At 37.6% G+C, this 21,927-nt stretch overlaps 2 protein-coding genes across 4 annotated transcripts; both read right to left on the bottom strand.

The window, feature by feature from the left end:
* Positions 1-301: 301 nt before the first annotated feature.
* Positions 302-4,800, bottom strand: LOC149014705 (costars family protein). Its single transcript, XM_089155065.1, has 2 exons — positions 4,589-4,800; positions 302-1,424 (listed from the first exon to the last, which is right to left on the bottom strand). Exons 1-2 carry the CDS (start codon positions 4,667-4,669, stop codon positions 1,197-1,199), a joined length of 309 nt encoding a protein of 102 aa, XP_089011191.1. The 5' UTR covers positions 4,670-4,800; the 3' UTR covers positions 302-1,196.
* A 1,699-nt stretch (positions 4,801-6,499) lies between these two features.
* Positions 6,500-20,220, bottom strand: LOC149014704 (GATA transcription factor 24-like). Of its 3 annotated transcripts, XM_089155135.1 has the most exons (12): positions 19,972-20,220; positions 19,425-19,821; positions 16,760-16,843; positions 16,528-16,661; positions 14,629-14,754; positions 14,347-14,461; positions 13,543-13,599; positions 13,235-13,303; positions 13,062-13,130; positions 12,751-12,819; positions 7,145-7,216; positions 6,500-7,036 (listed from the first exon to the last, which is right to left on the bottom strand). In XM_089155135.1, exons 2-12 carry the CDS (start codon positions 19,704-19,706, stop codon positions 6,941-6,943), a joined length of 1,173 nt encoding a protein of 390 aa, XP_089011261.1. In that variant the 5' UTR covers positions 19,707-19,821; positions 19,972-20,220; the 3' UTR covers positions 6,500-6,940. The 3 variants fall into 3 exon arrangements, with proteins under 3 accessions (XP_089011261.1, XP_089011260.1, XP_089011262.1); XM_089155134.1 differs by having other exon boundaries at positions 19,425-20,220; XM_089155136.1 differs by having other exon boundaries at positions 7,145-7,207; positions 19,425-20,219.
* Positions 20,221-21,927: the final 1,707 nt, after the last annotated feature.

The raw sequence follows: 21,927 nt of genomic DNA, 5'->3' as shown, positions 1-21,927 counted from the left end.
TTGATTAATTATTTTTGCAATCACAGAAAGTTCGAAGAAACAAGAATTTGTTATTATTATTATTATTTTTTGAAAAAAGAAACAAGAATCACAACTATATCATCATGTATCAAGATGTTGGTATCATAACCTTATCATACTAATTGGGGAGCAGAAATAACATCCCAAAGCGCTGCTTGGCCACACAGTGCACAATGAGGGCAACCAGCCAAGTTTGTTTATGGGTGTGTTACTGTTAACTGATCCGAACTGAAAACTCCACCACCAGTAAAAGATTCGTGCAATGGTTGCCAAAGGCGTGTAATGAGTTGCCAGTCATCCTTTTTATGTTTTCCTTTCTGGATAAAGCATAGGTAGCCGTGCTCAGCTATAGGAAGGGGTTCGGTATGGAAATCATCCATGATAAGTTTGTATTGCTTCCACAGATCCCTTCAATAGTTGAGATAAAACTAAAACTGAACGAAGAGGAGGGATCAGGTGAGTGGACTTGCAAGTCTTGCTTACTCTGTCTTTGTCAATTTCTTGCTGGTCAAGCACCCGAAGGTGCAGTGATTTCATGGCCATGGTTGAGATTTAATCAATAAATAGCCAATTTATGCTTTTGGTTTTTAAAATAACTCATGGGCAAATTGGGTTTTGGGCAGGAATCAAGTGGAACTAAATTTTAGCAAGTGATGGCAGCCTCCTATGTAGAATAGTTTGACAAAGAGGTCTTAGGTTCAAACATCTGTCCTAAATCTTCCTCTTTTTATGTCCTGATCCAACGGACCCGTCGTCGTTGTAACAAGCCTGATGACAGAAAAATATTAATAATAATAAGAAGCCATGACAACACCAAGCAGTTTCCACACACCTAGATATACCATCCCTAAGATGGCTGCCAAATACAATCATTACAATCACCCAAGGCAATTTCTGCCACTGTCACTTATTTGAGGGAATCCAAAAAATAATTCATCTAGCAATCACAAACAAGCGTGAAGCTGATAGCTACAGAACTTTATCTTTACAAATCAAAAGAGGCTTATAATTCATGTCCATGTGATAAGAAAGCCCTGGGGAACTCGCTAGTCATCAGAATAGAAGCACGACCAACAAATCAGGTCAAACACCGGAATGCATCACACAGTTTATCTACGAAATGTGTTTCGAAACGAAGTTTCCAAGATGAAAGATCACAATCTTGGCATTTAATATTATACAACTGCTGCAGTGGTTGCTGCAGTGGTTGCTGCAGTGGTTGCTCCAGTTGTTGCTGGTAAGAAGGGTTTGAGGGTAATCTCTACATTGTCATGAACTCCTTGTAGTAGGAGCTCACCATCATATCCTAAAATCTTCCTTTTCTTTGCTGCCCTCAGGGTTCCTACCAATGCTTCAAAAATGTTTGCACACCTATCATCATTGAATAATGTGCCAAAGGTAACCTTCAAAATGTAAAACATGATCAGCATAAATGCAGATATTGATGGAATTAAGTACGAAAGTGAAAGTAGTTATCCAGAAAAATAGGCAATGTAAAGTCCCTACAAGCAAATACTGTGTATTCTTCCAAGGAGATGAAGTTTGGTGAAGGGAAGCAGCAAATTAGTAACCATCTGAAACTAAAATAGAAGTTCCAAAACTAATTTAACTCAAACAATGCCCTACTGCACCCAGAATGCATTGATGCGAACCATTACAACTTATTCAGAGTTTCAGAGATCCTTAAGAATATGTCATTGCTTTAAGCAATTTCCTTCTCATGTATTGTTAAGCAATATATCCAAATAATCTTACCTCAATCGGAAGTTGCAAGGCACAAAAATATCAAGCACAATATAATGAAGATCAGTCAGCAGTGATCAGTGAGAACCGGTCCACAAAGAACATAAGCTTTAGGTCCAGAAACAAAAAAACCACTTAGACCTTCCTCAGATTTCCAGGAAATTTCATACAATAAAAATGGATAAAAACAAAAACAAAATCAAATAAGGGAAGAAGAAGAAGATAGTCTGTCAGACTTGGGTCAGCCTCTTGCTGTACTTTGGTCTCCCATCAATGGTATTTCACCATACTTTCACATGGAGAAGGCTGTAGCCCCTCATAACTGATATAGATGACTCAAAACACTAAAAAGAAAAGATGCAAACCCTATTGTTAACTAATAAGGTAACATAATTTCTTGCACCCAAAAAAATAAAAAATAAACTTCTATATTTCCACTCTTTGGCAGTAAACTTCCTAGGATGAACTTTTATATTTCCATCATGGCTACCCAAGTTTTTTCAGTTCTTTTCTCTCAATAAAATATACCACCAGATGTCCATGTGAACCATGAAGGTCAAAAGCCAAACATATCATAACATTCCTAAATGTTGCCACTTTGGTTTCATCTTCACTGTCAAGTGACTCATGTCAGGATCCAAAGGAAGGTTCATATTCTGCAAGGCAGTTTGGGAAGCCTATATCAACCAGCCTCTACATTCTTGAATGATTTTGAGGAGATCGGCATGGAGAAACATATTATGCCGAGCAGTTAATAAATAAATGACTCCGAAGGAAGACCATTCATAACATTGAAGAATGGAGATACCTTGGTATACCATAGTAAGGAGATCCTGCAAACAACCAAATTATCTTCTCAAAGCCTTAGAATAACACTAATGTAATCCAGTCTGAAACATATTTCCAGCCATGAGCATCTTAATGTATTAATTTCTGTACTGGAACACAATGTTTGTTGAGTTGAACAGCAAACTAAAGACTTTACAATTTAACTCAATCAAAGTGAGGACAGAAGTCCACCAAAGTGCAAATTCATGACAGGATCAAGTTTGGCATCTGAAAAAAATTCTTTCTTTTCTTTTTTATTTTGTGTAATTTCAATTCCATTTTAGCAATATGTCAACTCTCAAGTGACTGATTCAGTGATGCTAGTTTTAGGAAATGTTTAGTTCTATTTAAGAAAAACTCTCCCCTCAAAAAGAATGAAAAAATTTTAATTGTTTATCAGGATTTCTCAAACCAACCATGAAGAAGACAGAACAGGTCTTTCTCCCCCTCATCACCAACTTAAAAAAATGCCACTTTAAGAAAACCATCAAATTGATGGAAGAATTCTTTTTTGTTAAGAATTAAAGGAAGAATCCAGTCATAGAAAAAAGTAGTTGCTTCCCTTTTAACTGGCAGGAGCAACAGTATAAAATGTGAGAAATGAATTGCATCTACTGTGGTTTCAATACCATGGGTTTGTCAATTCATAGTAAGTCAGTAAGAGTAAATCTGTTCGGTATAGGAAGGACACTGTAAACATCCTGACTTAATGACAAGATGTAAATTTCCTTCCTATTTTTTGGTAATATGGTCCCTCATCACAAATTCAAAATACTTCTTCATGTTTTTTTTTGTATGAGGCATCCACATCAGCTTGACAGCTACTTATGTTGAAGAATATTCTTCACATTGAGAATAAATGAAACCAATCATTCAGGACCTGCTATTATGTTGAGGTCCCCCCTTTCTTTTACTTCTGTTTTCTTGAGGCCGGCTAAAACCACTCTCCCTGACCAATCTCCGCATCCCGTCATATCCATCCTAAGCAACCTTAAGCAACCAACCACTTCTAGATACTTCATATTAGAATTTCAGCACTAAGGACATCAAAGCATTAGCTGATTATTTCATTAAATATTGATTTTCAAGAAGACCACTCAAAGTCTCAACATCATGCAATCTTTTGTCTTAGCTTTTGTCTGAAAGGTTACAATGTCAAATCAACAAGTTTATGCCGAAAATTTACCTGGATCATTTAAGTTCACAATTGAAAAAGATAAACCGCATGCAACATTACCATTGCCCCCGGGTGGTGGGGGAGAAGATGAACTGAAATTAAGAAAAACACAATATCTGCGAAGGGGAAGAGTTAAATTTAGAAGATCAGAAGCGAGATTTTGCGTCGAACAGCTTTAATTTTAGTCAAACCTTCCACCACTCACTGCAAAGATTTACCCGAGTTGTTCCAAGCTAGATCCCACGGCTATTTGGTTGTACAGATCTTAATTGAAACTTTGTTGTTCTAGATAATGCTAAATCCCTCAGCAATTTTCTGCAGAAACCACCGATCCCCCGGGATGGGGAGAAGAGGAAAATCTGAATCTCTTCGTTTGTTCTAAGCATTCTCAAATAAGCAAACATCGAATCGCACACCCATATTGGAATGTAAAGTTCTAAGGATACAAGATTGACAAATTCAATCCCAATAGAGAAGTTTCTGAAACGGTCATCGTTATCCAATCTGTAACGGCTTGTATATACTTGGATTCAAACTCTAATCTGTAACAGCTTATGAATTGTAAACTTGGTTTGAAACACTGTTTTTAATAAATACAACCGCTCAGGTTTTAAATTACGTACATTAATTAAACTAAATATTTAGAATGTGAATCTGATCTTATCCAAAGAAGATCTAATTACCAAACACTTTGAACTTCAATTATCAGCAGAAAAGAAATCCCAACAAAAGATAAAAGAAAAGGAAATCCGAAATGAGAATCAGAACGATGGCAGCATGAAATCAAATATGACAGACGCATTCAAATAATGAGATTACCTTGTAAGATCCATCTGGTTGAATCTGACCTAGACGCTTAATTTCCTCCTTGAGTCGCTCTACCTCTTCGTCCACGTTCATTTTTCCAATTCTTCTTCGTCAATCTCACCTCACCCGATCCCTTCTCGTTTAACTGTCTGAAGATGAGAATACAGCGAATTGAGGATAAGGCTGTCAATGTGAGAGTGACAACTAATAATTACTGATACCCAAACGTTTTCGTACCTAATTATGGTTTTTTTTCTTTCGGGCTCAATTTTAATAAACATTTTTTTTTTTTAAAAACGGAAAAATTTATATTAAAATTTGTCAAATATAAGGTTGGTAGAGTGGTAATGATCTATACGCCGTCTACCCTTGCAGACAGCGTCTCCCCCCTGAGGATGTAATCAAGGTGCCGTAAGCTGGTCCTTGGTAAAGCGATAAAGACTCATATTTCTTAGTGAAGTGGTTATTGCGGACTGCATATATAGCTCTCCTAGTTAAGAGGGGAAAAAAACCCTTTATGTTAGTGAGTGGAGATTGTTACGAATAACATTAGGAAAAGTTGAACCCATTACCCATCAATTATTCGTTAAAAAGTATTGTTCATTACCAATTGAGCAACCCTCTGATGATCCTACGTCCAATTAATATACAATTAATTGATATCGAAAATACACCCTATTATATACCAAATCCTTATATCAAATGACATCTACTCGATTATATATATTTGGTTTAGGTTTTTCCACGGCTATTTTATTTCCCACACCACAAGAATAAAGAGGAAAGACTATGGTAGATCTAAGGCCAAAGTAAGTGCTTGATTAAAGTTTAGTGGAAAAGTATTTAACTTGTCTTCTTTTTTATTCAATTGTGTTTATTATATAGGGTCGTATCCATGTAAAAAGATTTGACTAAATTTGTTTACAGTGGTACCGATACACTAACCCTCCTCTTTTACCTAGCCTTGAGAGTCTGAGACCAAGATCAACAACAAACATTAAAGGAGTTAAAAATTTAACAAAGTGACAACTGTGGGATTTGAACCAACCCCCTTTCAGACCAAAGCCTAAATTTGACACCTTAGACTACTCGGTTAAACTATCAATGACGATTTTAGACAAACCATTGTACAACTAATTATAATGTATGGTTCATAGTCTTTAACTATTAAGAAGCATCATATAGATAAACTCAATGTAGCGGAAATGATGATGTTAAAATGGATGAGTGACAAAATTAAGAAGGATAAGATACGGAATAATCATATTAGAACTGATCTAGGAGTAGCTCCAATAGGTCATGAGTTACGAGAAAATAGTATGAAATGGTACAGTTATATTCATTAGAGATTTGTAAATGCCTCTGTTTGAAAAGTGATTTGATCCAGATTGAAGGAATAGAAAAACTAAATAATCTTACAAGAAATGGTGAAAAAGGATATGGAGAATTTAGGCCTTATATCTAGTATGACTTCAAACATAACTGATTGGAAGGCAAAAATTCATATAACCAACCCCATTTAGTTAAGACAAAACGTATTATTATTGCTACTTATTCAATTGATTATCGTATTCAGATTTGTGTACAAAGTCAATTAGGGTTTGATCAAACCCATGATTTCTTAAAAGAGGATGCGTAAGATTGTGTAAAATAAAGAAAAGGGAATTACATTCTACAGTAACTCTACCCCTTCGTATCTTCTTTTATATACGAGCCTAACGTTTGGAGAAGACTTGAAATATCCTTGTTCAATTAATAAATAAAGACCGCCCACCTCATAATATGAGATCAAAAGTTTAAACATCCTTGAGGCCAGTGAAGCCAGAGACAAAGCTTTGTACATTCAATACCCCCAACCAATTTCCCCCAAACCCTACACCCAAACCACAGAAGAAGAAGGGGGAAAAAAAAAAAACCCATGAATCCATAAGAAGGTTCCATATCGACTAAGCTCTCATTTTAATTTAGAATCCTTCATAAAACGACGACGGATAACTACCACTTAAAGTATATACCCTGGCAACCATTTGCAATAAAACAATTACTAGATTCATTGTAAGCACTCCATCAACCTAACAATTGGAGATCACGTTAGTTCCTATAATTACAGGTGAATGGTCACAAGAACCACATATCTGTTACAAACAACAACAGCCCTACGCTACAAGTAAGGAGGAAATATAATCTAAAGGCACCACTCCGATAGATTTTAATTGGAGATCGAAATCAAAGGACATATGGAACAGACAAGATATCTAGCAATCACACACAAATAGGATCTCTAGCATTTTACAGACAAACCAACTCCACATATCTAAGGTCAGTAGCGAATCCATTGAGATATTCCTCGTCAGAAAAGAACCTTCACAACTGAGGTTCTGTGCCATGGCCATTTGAACCGACGTCGACGTCAACATCAAATCCCTGACCATCGTTCAGCACAAGAGACTCAACTTCAGTCTGTAAGAGACCAGACATCAAAGCACAATTCAACCAAACAAGTATGAGATTCCCAACCGAAATCCTATCTGTTCAATGTTTGAACACACACTGCCAATAAGAACATACCGGCTCATCCAGACTGGTAGGAATCTCGATTTCTGAAGTGTTAGCAAGATCATCCAAATTTTCCTGCATATTCTAACCAGAGGGTAGAACAGATTAAAAAAAAGCACACAAAAATCACTTACGCTGCCTAATTGCATTGTGAGTTCAAAAAAAGTTCCTAGGAAGACAGAAAAGGAAAGTTTGTCTGTTTGTCAGAGATGGTAAAAGAAATTTCATGTGTCTTCTCTAATTACACCTAAGGATCTAAATATATCTAAACAGACAACTGCCCAGTGCAATTGGGGAGCGGTGGTGCCCTGAAGAGCCAATGAAGAAAACTCAACAACTGGTAACAAAACGAAAAAGCCACCACTCTTATTAATGAAGCTTAAACTTACTACATCTGTGATATGTCTGACTAAGAAGTTCGGTCACACATCAGAAAATTTAGAAATAGTAGAACACCACAAATCGTTTCTCCAGTCTGATTACAACAAACATATCCAGAGGCCAACCCATGTCAAGGTAACTTTCCTTCTTGAAACATGTGGCCAAATCTGATTAGAGGGAAAATGACAACACAACCAAAATGGGAGCTGATACAACCCTGACTAGTGATGATTGTGTAACTAAATTCAAAACATTCCAAATCAAAATATTAAATTTTACATTACAATCATCAAAACCCTTTGATATGAAAAATAAAATTACTGGTTACATAAGAGAAGTATAATTAAAAAATATATCAAATTTCAAAGTAGGTTAGACAGTCATTCCATTCTCCCCCCCCCCCCCCCCGAATCCAATTTCACTCTCTTCCCTACCATTAACTCGCAACATGATGGAGCCTGTGGTATCCCTTAAAGGGATATTGCCAACTAGATCTTTTTGACCACAACAATGATCAGTCAGTTAAAATTATAACTACATAGACAAATAAGACAATGAAATGTAGAGAAACCTTTTACATCTTTTAATTCATTTCCAATTTACTTTTCAGATGCAAATTTTACTTCACTTTCAACCAAACGAGACAAAGAAGAACAAGACTGAAAACTCCAACACTAATGAGTAAGTTGGCAGATATGACTTCTTCAACAAACTCGGCCTAATCCCAACTTCATGGGGTCGGCCACAGGGATCCAAGTAAAAAAGCTTTGGGAACACGAAGGCGTAAACAAGAAACGGGGAGGTGAGAAGGGGAATGAGGTGAAAAATGAATGACGACAAACAAGAGATACAAAATAATGCAAAATGAAAAATGGATGTAAGGAGGAAAGAGGCACATCCCAGTACGTCAGAAAATCTCAGTTAACTGGGGTGGTCCGCACCATGGATCCTTGCCTAGCAACAGGCTCCATCTGAGGTCATACTTGGTACAGCATCCAGACAATGCATTTTTCAGAAACTCTCATATAGACATTTAGGCAGCACCTAGCTTTTTTAGCTCCTTTGATTGGAATCATACCTCCCATCCTCATTGCGGCATACCCAGGCCTTCATTAAAATTATACCATCTCAAAAAAAATCAAAACTTGTAATTTATTGGGCCAACTCTTGAGTCAGCTCTAATACAATCATTCCATATTTCGTATCGACTCTATACTTCATCCTCCTGACACACCCCAACAGAAAATAATAAATTCAAGCTAAGGGGTGCTGCAACTGTAAGATTCTCTTACCCATTGTGTGTGGATTCCAAATGGATATACCATTGAAATCATTCTTAGCACTGGTTACAGTTTGGGAGAAACTGAACTTTAATTTGGGTTGTACTCCTACTTAGTACTCATGATCCTTATTAAGTTGCTATTATGTATAATTCATGGTGTCAACTCTAAGCATGCATCAACGAATATTACATAACAAGAATGGTGCCATCAGTCACAGTACATAACAATTACAATAAGACGGCCTTTAACGGGCAGCCAATAACCCATAATTCCAGGTTTTAAAAGAAACATTTTCCTGCCCATCAAACCTAAGTAGATCCTACCTATACTCTGAGGTGCCAATGAAGATTTGATCACAGGGATTTTCAATGCTTAATTGTCTTGCATTTATTGGTACTCATTACATGCTAGTAGGTTTGATACCGCATTAGCCCATGAATATACCCGAAACCACGTGAGTGCGGGCCAGAAACCCCCTGTTTACATGTTTCCCACAAAACACACCCCCAATGCCCAAAACTGCACAGGCATTTGAGGTAACCCTACCCTATATGCATATGCTGTAAAAGTCATGGAAACTTTCCTTAAAAATGATTTCTAAACCTTATATCTTAATGCCGTTGTTGGTTTCAGAAATGATATTCGATAGCTTTCTTGCTTCAACAACAAATTTACAATTTCCCTTCTTCCAATTAATGATTTTGTTATAAGAGAGCGATTATAGAATAGCACCACTCAAAATCATATTGACAACTTAATAAAACATGCTTCATAACCAGGAAAGTAACCACTTCAGAGATTTTCAAGTTAAGCCATTGTTTCAGCATGTACAATTAACATTTATGGTTATTCCCGTACCCATTTTGTAAGACTGAAAACATAAGATTGTATCACCTAACTGTACCAGTTTATATTCTTCAACGTTCAAACTTTGTTACTAACTTGGTCAAAACTCAACTGGAGCAATATTACATTTCTGTAATTCCACTGGACTACATCAGAAGAATGTGAAGAAAAATAAAAATTAATGGAAAGTGACTAAGTTAAACTTCCTGTAGGTACTAGGTAGGTCTCTCTCTACCTATTCAACCAACCTCTAACGGATGTTTGTTTTATGACCTACTCTCTCAATGCATATTTCACTACTTACTATAACATTTCTCCATAATTTTGTATTCATTACAACATATTTACAAACTTCCATACTCAACTCATTTCACTTATTCTGTGCTCAAATCTGTTTTGGGCACAAAAATGGGTGAAATCTTGTTTGGTAATCCGGGTCAATCTCAGTGTGCTGGTTCAAGAAAATGGGATGCACCAGGTGCTTCGGGCACACTTTGCCTGTGGCCAAGAAGCTCCAATTGAAGCTTCTTTGGCACGGGCATGATTTTGAGAAAAATGCGGGGCAAAAAGCTGGGTTCAAGCTGGCACAGGCGGAGATGGGGGGCAATCGGGTCATTTCATTGTTTTAAAACATAAAGCTCTAAAAGGAAGCTCATTGTTCTCCTCTCTTATCTCCATCTTGTTCACCTCTCTAATCTACATCTCTCATGAAGAAAATCTGCATTTCTAAATTGGGCAGAAAACCTGCACTTTCACTCAGAGTTTCTTTCATTGTCAACTCTTTTGTTAAATCTGACCTTGCTTGCTTTTGTTAAAATCTGAGATGGGTCACTGGGTTTTTTTTTTTTTTTTTTTTTTTGGGGGGGGGGGGGGGGGTTTAAGGGGTTATTTGACTTCCCTTCCAGCAAAGAACTCTGATATTTCTTCTTCTTTACTGAGTTCTGCAATTTCTCTGCGCTTGTTACGGTTCTATTGGAAAAGTTGAGATTTACACGTGTTTTGAGATTTATAGGTATATATATGTGTTCTACAAGGCACGCTCAACAGATTATTGGATGGACTAGAGTGCTACTTGAGATAAAAGGTTAAGATGGCAATGTAGGAAAAAAAAAATCTCAAATTGTCTAAGTCTTCAATTTCTCTGCAAGTTCTTCCAAATTGTCTTTTAGCTTGCAATTTGAGGAAAATTTATATATTGGTGATGATCATCTGGTTTTCAGTTTCAATTTATAATCCATTAAAATATTCCAACTGATGTCGCAATGTCATGTGCTTCCTTGGGTCTGTTAAGTCAGCTTATTCCTGTGCAGATCTCTGTTTTGTTTGCATTAAGCCTTCAGAACGCTGGTTACATATAGTTCTATCAACAATAATTCTGGTTTATCTGCTTAGATTACTAAGTTATTTGTCAGCAATGGATCAACAATACACACCTGGCAACTGATTGCTCTTTTACAAATTACATCTATAGCAGCCTTTAAAAAATGATGAAACCAACTAATTGCTTATGCAGAGATCAATGCCCCAGTAAATAAATAAATAAAAAATGTCCATTTTATGCATACCAAACAAGATTATGTGCGCCAACGCAGAGCTGTTCTAGTGGTTGAAACCAACACCTCTTAGTGAAGAGGTCGTGGGTTCGACTCTCGCTGAGGTATATTAATATCCCCATCCCCCGGCTTAATAAAGCCCCTTTGTACAAAAAAAAAAAAAACAAGATTATGTGCCCATTTTGCCACAGGCACGTGCCCATTCGCTATAAACAAACAAGATTCCAACAGCCAGAAATTAGAAATGGGCACAGCCACAAGAAAAAGTGATTCTTGCCCATTTTGCACATCTAGGCACATAATGGATTCCAAAAACCCCCTCAGAAATCCTAGCTAGATTCCAAGCCCAGGATTCTTAGTTATAAGAATACAACACAAATGCATCACACCAAACAAGGAGAGGGTGTAATACAAATATACAATACAAGAATAAATGTAGGCAGGTAGTACACACAGGACAAAAGAATTTGTATCTTGAATCACAGCACATTAACCAGTATATGCTGGATGGGTAATGAGATGAGCTTAATCATCAGGCCAAGTAAGAAAACTAACAGAAAAATTCATTTCTAGTCTGACTATTACTTGGAGTACACTATGTTGCGGGAGGCACTGAAAGGTCTTGAATTCTTGATCACACCTCTATTTGGGTGTGGATCCTCTGTGGTGCAGCAGAGCAACTGGCACACATGGGAGAAGTGCAGTCCCCATAGTTCTCACTTACTTACAATAAGAAATTTAAAATAGATTTAAATAAATTAAAAAAGATCTGGTTCTCCCCATAGTCCCTTGGTCCCGGTTGGTCTGGTTCAAAGGTCACATTCCCCGCCATTCCCTCACTCTCTGGAGAGCTCTAAACCTTGCCCTTCCTACCCAATCATTCCTTATTAGCCGCCATATCCACACCACCCCTAATTGTTCCCTTTGTTGGAACGCTTCAGAGGACATTGACCACCTTTTTTTCTCCTGCCCCCTTTCCCGGTCCCTCTGGGACAGAGCCATTGCCTCCATCTGGCCCCGCTCGAGACGTTCTCATGGTTTTGCTCGGGATTGGTCTTGGTTCTTGAGAAATTTTGCTAGTCAATCCATTTGCGATCGCCTTGGCAAGTTAGTTTTCGGTGCCATCATCCATCATCTCTGGTGGGAGCGAAACATTAGAAGATGGACTTCCAAATCTCGCTCTATTGACTTGATTTGGAGCGCCATCTTCTTTGATGTATCATCTAGATTGCTGTCTATTCCCCATCCCACTGTGCTTGACTCCCCCAGAAATAGGTTAATTGTTAGTTTCTAGGGTCTCAGGTCTTCTTTTACTACCCCAGAAATAGGTTAATTGTTAGTCTCTGGGGTCTCTGCCCTTGAGCTCTTTTGCTCCTTTTGTGCTTGTCTGTTTTGCTTGTTGTTTTCAATATAATTATTTATTCATCCAAAAAAAAAAAATTTTTTAAAAAGAAGACAGGAGAGGTCTAAGCAGCCAGAATATGTTCCTATACATTTCAGCCAAATTGAAATTCATAACATGCAACAAAATGTTACTATTCCAAATAAACCATACCTGCTCATCTTTGCCAATGGAAGGATTTTCAGTCTCCACAGGGAAAGGCTTTGTCTCTCCTGGACTTCCCTGCAAGCCCGTAAATCACAGGAAAGAACCAGTAAGCTGCCTACAAACATGATTATCTTTAACTTCCCTAACTGTCTAGTCAAATAGATTTGACACTACAATTAATCATCAAAGCCAACCTTTCACATACTCGATTTTTTAACCCACCAGTAGGTGTTACTAAGAAAACAACAGAGTTACAAATAGACCTGTTGACCACTAAGACAGTTTTCCATGCATTGAGCCATGCTAAGAAAACCTACCTCACCATGTACAATAGAATGACTCTCATTTCTAGCACTTACAACCTTTGAAAGATCTTCAGAATCGCCCTGCAGACCAATAAGAGAACTCAATAAACCCCAACAGGTTACACGAGCAGACCTTGTACTATGCCATAGGATCATGGCTCTAAGCTTGTAGGATGGAATCATACCAGTTCATCCTGGTTAGTAGAGGGATTTCCAGCTGCCATCGTCAAAGGTTTAATTTCAATTGGGGTTCCCTGCAGATCCAAAACCACCATAGTGATGGACTTTATCAGAAAAGAATTTCAATTTGTCGACAGCATTAGTGTCTTTGTGTGTGCGTGTGATTTTTTGGGGAGGATCCAACAAATATGGCAAAAAAAAAAAAAAAAAAAAAAAAAATCTGAAGAAATAATTTCCAAAAGTCAACCAGAAATGCATTGGAATAGATACTTTGTTTGCTAATAAGCAGTCAGGGTCAATATTCAATCCTTACAGGCTCTTGGTCATAAGAAATATGCCTTCCTCCCTTGCTGAGATCTCTTAAAGTTCCCTGCAAGTTATTTAAAAAAAAAAAAAAATAAAGGGCACTTAGCACATAAGTTCCAGAAAGAAGTGACTAACAAAGCCCTGAATTCACTGTTAATCATAGTTTAGCTACCACAAGGAAATTTGAAAGTGAAGAACAAATTAGAAAATGTGCAATTTGATGACTACATGGGAAAAAAACATAATTTAGAAAGAATTTTCACAGCCACTTGGCAAGACAAGTCCCGAGGCACATGTTTAGGGAAGTAAAACCATCACAGCTTGAATAAGTTATCTCAACTAAATGCCTTTCCTGGTTGAGATATTACCAAAATCTAAATTTTCCTGTTTTCCACAATTACAAATCAAGTTGCTAATAGAAAAGGAAGAGTTCAAATCAAAACCACACTGAGTAGTATCTCACTATTTCTGACAAGAAGATTCTGAAAACAAAAGTTCAATTTTCACCCAACATGGTCCTGAATCCTCATGGGAATATGTTCTCAGAATGCAGATGGACGACACAAGGGGGAAAAAGACAAATGGATTTGGATCTGGTCATGACAGTTTTGGTTTCTCACAGAACCAGAAGTGATTTCAGCCTCTAACCATAAGCAAATGTCAAGCGAAAATCCAACCACCTCCCCCCAGGAAAAAAAGAGAGAAAATAAAAAAGGGGGGGGGTGGTGGCATGGATAAAAAGGAACAATATGGGCTGACCTTTTTAAAATAATTAGAACACCAGAAAACCATATAAAGTACAAACACCGACCTTGTTTGCCCACATAAGCCCACAAGCGTTGCAAAGAGATCTTGGGCCAGCTGGTCCACGACGCATTGCTGGAGTTGACTTTTCACTGATGCCACAATGTTGACATTTCCGGAGGCTACAAAGAAACAGAAAACAATGCATGAACACATAAATGTAACAATCTAATACAGTTCACTTTTGGAGTAGTTGCATACAACATTAGTGAAAGAGTATATATAGGAAATATTATCCACAAAGCACAAAAAATTAGAAACTGAAAAGTGAAAACTAGGGTAAACTCACATAGTTTCTGGGCGAGGAGTACCATCATCCTGAAGAGAATTCTGAGCTGCATCCCAACTTGCACCAGACTGCAGTCCTTTGCAGCTCTCCTTCACGGAGGCAAACTGACCATTCTTACGATGCATCCTAACCATATAAAAGTATAGAAGAATGCAAAACAATGTTTTCATTACGTAAAAGAACCAAGGTTTATTCAGACCTTAATAAACCAAGAGGTCCACATAAAATCATAACATTTTATCATGTGAAAGTTCTTCCATGTAGTTATCAATGATACATACTCACAACCTAGTATTTTGATAAATTTGTTTAGCAGCATTTCTAACTAAATGAGAAAGAATCAGGAAAAGGAAGAAAAAAAAATTGGGCAATGCATAGCAGAGAATCGACAAAGAAAATTAACAAAGCTGAGCTAGTGAAATTTTCTTAATGTTGATATTATGAAATAACCCAAGCCAACATAAATAAGCAGTAGTCAGTGGTCGGTATACAAAATTATACCAAGGCTGTACTCTCTAATCCTCTATCTAGTTCCTTGACATCAAAAGCATTCTTAGAAATTGACAAATTTCACTCAAATATCTTCCCTTTTTTTAAAAGATTCATTACAAAGCTTGAAATTGTGGCTTTGAACAAAAGCAATCCCAAGAACTCTACAACAATGTTCATCCAACACTTTGTTCCGTGGTGCTTCATAAATTTGAATTAAATCCTAAAAGCACACAGTTTGCCAAAATAATCTTCCTAGCCCTCCCTGAGAATCTAATCTGGATGTATTTTTCTTAGAGATTTCAGAATAAGATTTGAACTCCACAACAGCCTCACTCAACCACTGCATTAAATCAGTCCTACAGCTCAAATACCCCATTAATGGGACTCCAGAATACACTTTACCTCAATCCTTGGCTCTGCTAATTATTTCTAGATTCTTGCTTAAAAGAGTCCTAAAGTCACTGGCACCCATTGATTATGGACATAAACCGAAACCTATCAAATGTCCAACTCTATCCCCACTAATTAGAGAGACAAACATTTGCTTATCATTCATTGCCACTCTCTCAAGCTAAAGATTGCAAACAAGGACCATGAAGCCTATAATAGGAATAGTAGATTGGAGACCAGATCACTTCATAACTACGTATGACCGTCGTGACTGCAGCACAAGCACCATTCACAACTGTGCATAAATTGCTGGTAAGTTTACCAAAATTTTATTTACTTTTAAATTCTTCACATTCATCTTCAACATTTAAATAATATCCCCTTGATTGGCTAAAACTATCAGCATATACACCGGAGGTTTACTCCTGTAGTTTCAGGACTCCATTCGGGAAAAATAAACATGATATGCAAGTTGGAAAAACCAATTGGCCATGATTCTTTTGTGGGCCGAAGGAAAAAAAAATGAATCCAATGGCCATCAATGGCTTAGCCAATCAATGACTCATTCTTTAAATGATTCAGCATCTCTGAATTGTGGGCTGCTGTAAATAGTTTGGTAGTTCTTAAGTGCACTTTTGGGTTAGCCACAATCCTGCCCTAGGTCTTTTACACATTTTGGATGGTTGATCACACACAACTGTTGAAATATTAGAACTAATAACATGAAGGCTGACATGATTTCATGGCCTAGGTCCTGGACACATGCCAACGACAGCCTTTGATAATCAGGCTGGTAGTGGACTGTCACCTCAACCTTATTAAAGCATCTTAGCAACAGAAGCAGAGGTTCAGAGCATGGCTCCAACTGTGGGTCTCATTATTTCAGTTTATTAGTCTCTTTCTTCCCCCACCCTCCCAAAGAAAACAAAAATGTTTCAGTTATCTAAAGGGGGAACCAAAAACAAAGATTCATGACAATTGTGAAACAAAAATAACACATAAAGAGAAACCATTTACCTCTGAGCCACCTCTTTTCGGACAGTGTATCGGATTTTCTTATCAAAGCATCGCTCTTTCCGTTTCTCACGGAATCTAACTAGAGATGCAATTCTTCGTGAAAGATTTGTACGCCGTGGGATATCAGCAACAACCTAAAAACAAATGCCAACAAATAATGGACACAAGTACATAATGAAAAATAAATTTCTAATAATTCTTAAAGGAGATCGAGTGTGTGCTTTCATGTAACCTGACTATCCTGATAAGGTACTTCAGCACTAGGCATACTAGAAGGCACATCACGTCCGCCTAAAAGCAATAGTACAGCCTGAACCTGCATACACAAACAAATATTATAAACTGTTGGTATGTGACTGTAATCAAAGCAGCAGATATCTGACAACATGATATAAGAACTGCCAAATCAGCACTGCAACATGTCCAACCTCTAAAAGATCATTGGAGGCATCAAAAGACGGACAGAATACATACAGTATGTGAGGCTCCTTTTCCCCTTTACAAGGATTCAATGAGACAATGGCAGCACCAAAGATTCAAGGATGAAGTTAACAGGGTTAAAGACTAACATATACCATCAAATACAAGGCACTTTCTCACAAGTTAACATTTCTAAGCAACTAAACCAGAAAAGAAAGAACTCACTCCCACATTGACCCAAATAAGTTAAGAAATTGGATCTAACAAAGTAGTTATTTAGAAAAAAAGATCCTAGAGCCCTATATTTTCAAAACAGTCCTAGAGTTCCACTTGATAGACATGCCCCAACCATAGGGCACAGTTGATCCTCAACCACATCCTTTATAAGTTTAATCTATCAAACATAAAAAGACCCTGGGTTTATAATAATTTATTATCACATACCTAACAATATAGCTGTTTTATGGACCCATTTGGACAGCAGCATAGGTAGAGCTGACCACCATTGGCCAGGACAGAAACATTTTAATGTCCAGTCTAAGAAGACCTAACATTCATAGCACAATAAGGTTCACCACCCTGAACACAAAAAATATGTCTATTGCCATATATGTCAAGTGGCACATTTTTTCCAAGGAAAAAAAACTGTATGATAAAGCAAATAGATAAAACAGGCGATTACTCATCTTATTTCCATACAACAAAAACTCAGCCTTATCCCATATAAATGGTCATGCCATCTCTAACAATTGTCTCATAGCTTTCCAAGTATCAAAGCCACTCCCAAACAAGCTCAAATATAATCATTCCTTACTTTATTCTTCCGAGTTTTGCCACTCATCCATCTCAACATCCTCATCTCTTATCCCATCTAAACTGTCATGCCATCTCTAACAATTATCTCATAGCTTTCCAAGTATCAAAGCCACTCCCAAACGAGCTCAAATATAATCATTCCTTACTTTATTATTCCTAGTTTTGCCACTCATCCATCTCAACATCCTCATCTTCACTAAATGAGTTTATCTATATGATATTTCTTAACTGCCTAACTTTTCGCACCATACATCAGAGCCAGTTGTATGACCATCCATCAATATTTTCCTTTTAAGTTTTAAGGAATACACTCTCCGAATGCACCTTTTCACTTCATCCGTCCTATTTTAATTCTTTGTAAGATATTGTGTACCATATCATGTACTTTATTCATGATTGAACCAAGATATCTAAATTAATTGCTTCATGGGATTTCCCTATCATTAAGTTTCATTACCTCATTTTCAGATTAAACACCAAATACTCCATCTGTGTTTTAGTTAGCTTAAAACCTTTTGGTTCCAATGTTGACTCCATAAGCCTAACTTGGCATTAATATTGGGTTTTTCCCATCTTTGCAAGCAGCATTATAGGCAAAAGGCATACACCAGTGCATCTGATGCAACCCTGGATTACACGGCCAGTAGTAGGATCTTTCTAAGAAATCAGCAGGCAAATCTAGGGTTCTTCCTCAAAGGGCAGCAGCAATCTTAGGCTTGTAATCCTGCTGTCTAGGTCTGGAATTAGTGGCCAGCAACTAATCTTTTCAAATATCCTCACAATAAGTCAATTGGGATTTGAATCCTTGCTGTTGAGGTCTTGGTAACTTCAAAACAGTAGCTAAACCTTTACTCAAAATCACTCTGAATCCTTGAGTATTGAGAGCGGAGGCTTAGTGGTTAGGGTAGGATTAAGTCTGAAAAATAAGAGAAAATATTCTATTTTTAATAAGCCTGTAATTGCAGAGTTTAACAAGCTAGGGTTTTGTTCCCCCATTACGAACCAACAACAAAAGAATAATTATAAATTAATTATGTAGTATACCACCTCTAATCTGGTTATTTAGAGGGGGTTAATGTCTCCGATTAGTATCATACTATTCCCTCATCAGGAAATCCGAACAAAGCATAAATAAATAAATAATCAAATTAATTAAATAGTATACCATCTGTAATTTGATCATTTACAGGGGATTGCCGACGAATAATTAATATCCCACTATATATTTTTCCATTTTGGTGAAAATATCCCACTACATATGTATGGGTGTTATGTTTACGAACCATATAGTACATGACAGTCGAGAATGCAACTAAAAACCATGCCATCTAATTCGAACAATAGAAAGTTGGCCATCCTCTTAATGTGTTCATGCTTTCTACCGAAAAAAGGGTACTCAAATGTTCTTCGGACACAGTTTTATCATGGCATCAAAACAAAAGGCAGACGTGATAAAGTATGAACACATCAACAGAATAGTACAACAAATCATGTGAGTGGACTGAAAGACCATATTTCAGCTAGGCATACGTAAAGAAGAAAAGGACAGAAGAAATTACCAAGGGAAAGAAAATAGATAAAGTATATGTCTGGACTCCGAAGCAAGCAGGGCAGAAACCAAGAGCAGATTGAGTATATGAAATAATGAAGAAAATATTTACCTTTTCGGGGGTGACGGCATGGAAGACGTAAACTTCGCCTTCAAACGATAAGGTAAGCTCACTCGTCCGAGAAGATGCACCAACAACATTCTGATCAACGGTGTTTCCCGAATTCATCCGAATTTCATCAACACCGTCCATGGCATCATCACCGCCACAACCAGCACCATCAGCTTCGTATCCACCTTCTTCGTCATCTATCTGTATAGGAGGCATCCGCAAATGATCATCATGACCCTCATAGGGTCGAGTTTGCAGTGGCTGCTGATTCCCCGTTGCCATCAGTCGAACATCACAGTGTCCAAAAAGGAAAAATCAAACCCTAACCCTATCCACAAGCTCATAATCTACTCCGTCCTGAAATCGCTGTTAACATCCCATTAATGAAACCCTAACCCTAAGTTGCACGAAAAGTTGCAGGTTGGACGCATGCGACAGCACGGAAAACAAAAGTAACACCCCAAATGAGGAAATTATACTTTCTGGTGTCTTTGGCAGATAGCTAAGAGAAAGAAAGAAAGAAAGAAAAAGCTCAGAGAAGAGAAACCTTTGTTATTCGTTAAGCTTTTTAAGCTTTCAAAAGTTGCAGAAGGAAAGATTATGTTCCTTGTTTCCTCTGTGAAGTTCCCACTGGAGAATAAACAACGCATGTACCTCTCTCTCTCTCTCTAGTCCGCATTTCTGCCCCATCATTGCAGGTGTACTTCTGCTTATGTAGCAAGCGAAAATCCGGAGTTTCGTGTTACACCACAATCTGATATACGCGAGCGATTAATAACCGTTCATGTCTAATCACATGCTGTCGAAGGTGTCAATCAGGCTTTGCTCCCTACATTTGTTGTAATCAGACGATAGCGTAGTGGCAGCGAGGGTGTATGCGTGGCACCATATCATTAAGACTAGTTGGGGGCGAGAGAGAGGAGAGGATAGATTCTCCTTTTTTCTTCTTCCGTTTGTTTGCTTACCGAAAGGTGACGGTTAATGGTATATAATAACGGATTGTTTGAAGGAGAGTGGAAATTTTTAGAAATGTAACGGTATGCTTTTTATTTTTTGATAGAAATGTAACGGTATGCTTTCACGGGAATGGAAATTGTCCTAAAAGTTAGTTATAAAAAAGATTCTTTTGAGCACCTATCTCAGATATAGACTTACCGTTGGTTTACCAAAAAAAAAAAAAAAAGACTTACCGTTGCAATGGAATCAGTCAGTCCGGTTTGAACAGGTTGAATTGATATCATTTTGGGAATTCGGCATTCAAACCAAACCAGTAAGGTAAGATTTTGTGATTCCATGCTCTGTGTGGTCCATTTTGCAAGTGGTTCCGGAATGGCCCAATGGGGTAACGGTTCGATTGGGTTTAAGCGTCTTCAATCTTTTTGGTCCAGTTTCATAATTTTGGCTAGTGTGGTGAGTTTGACACCACCATTTTGGAGTACATATATAAAATTCCAAAATTGGGACTGGATCGATATTGACATTGATTGGAATCGGGGATTGCAAGAACAGTCCTAGTTTGTATCACATGAGGTTGGGTTTCCTTTCTTCAAGAAATCTTCTAATAAATGTACAAGTGATAAATGTTACACCTATGGAAGCTTGCCTGTGAGAAACCTTCATGTTTGACGAATTTTATTCGAATTCGGTAGTTGGAAAATCACTCGGTTTGGTCTCTACCTAAATCTAATCGGTGTTCGTTATCTCTCAGTCATATTCTAAACACCAAGAAATCAACAGCTAGTCTCATTTGATGCCTTATCAAGGATGGGAAGACCACAAACTTATGGGACGATCCCTGGTTAAAAGGAGAGGTTTTGCAAAAGGAGGGCATGATGATTGCTCAAGTACTTGGTAGACATACATTTGACAAGGTGCACAGGCTTTTATTAAATTCAGCTTCATGGCAATTAACGTCTGACCCATATATCTTGGAGCGGTGGGATGAAATAAACGATACCCACATTTATTCTCGCCTTACCTGTGATTCAGTAGTTTGGATGCCTAGCACAAATGGTATTTTTTTTCGCTTTGCATTGCATGAGATAGCCTGCGTAAGAGGTCTGATAAAGTTGCTTGGTCGGCGGTGGTCTGGGCAAAACGAAATCACCCTCGTTTTGCATTTATCACTTGGCTGGCATGTCTAGAATGCCTCTCAACAAGAAGCCAGTTGCGTAATTGGGGCGTAGTGACAGAGACAACTTGTGTGCTTTGTAATAGATGTGAAGAGAACTTAGATCATATCTTCTTCTATTGTACATACTCTATGGGTATACCAGGTTGCCATTGGCTTCTTGGAAGGATGAACTCATATGGATCACCACACATTTTGCAGGTACGACAGCAAGAGCTGTAGTCCGTTGTTTCTCTATGATAGCAACTATATATAGAATTTGAGAGAAAAAGAACAGTCGAATATTCAATGGTACTACTATAGAAGCTCAGGTGGTATTGGGAAAAATTAAAAAGGATACCCGCTTGCGATTCGCACACCCTCCACTCAAAC

This window comes from Hakea prostrata, chromosome 5 (genome assembly GCF_041222555.1).
Source record: "Hakea prostrata isolate BN-2017 chromosome 5, UWA_Hpros_2, whole genome shotgun sequence".
Taxonomy (NCBI): domain Eukaryota; kingdom Viridiplantae; phylum Streptophyta; class Magnoliopsida; order Proteales; family Proteaceae; genus Hakea; species Hakea prostrata.
Note: the sequence above shows the minus strand (reverse complement) of the source record. Positions and strands in the feature narration are given on the sequence as shown.

Excerpts from the sequence above, each read along its gene's own strand:
- LOC149014705 (XM_089155065.1), bottom strand. The coding sequence starts at position 4,669 with ATGAACGTGGACGAAGAGGTAGAGCGACTCAAGGAGGAAATTAAGCGT. Across the intron at positions 1,425-4,588 it reads AACCAGATGGATCTTACAAG|GTTACCTTTGGCACATTATT; the intron begins GTAATCTCATTA and ends TACATTTTGAAG.
- LOC149014704 (XM_089155134.1), bottom strand. The coding sequence starts at position 19,706 with ATGGCAACGGGGAATCAGCAGCCACTGCAAACTCGACCCTATGAGGGT. Across the intron at positions 14,755-16,527 it reads CGAAAAGAGGTGGCTCAGAG|GATGCATCGTAAGAATGGTC; the intron begins GTAAATGGTTTC and ends TTATATGGTTAG. Across the intron at positions 13,600-14,346 it reads GGCTTATGTGGGCAAACAAG|GGAACTTTAAGAGATCTCAG; the intron begins GTCGGTGTTTGT and ends AATAACTTGCAG.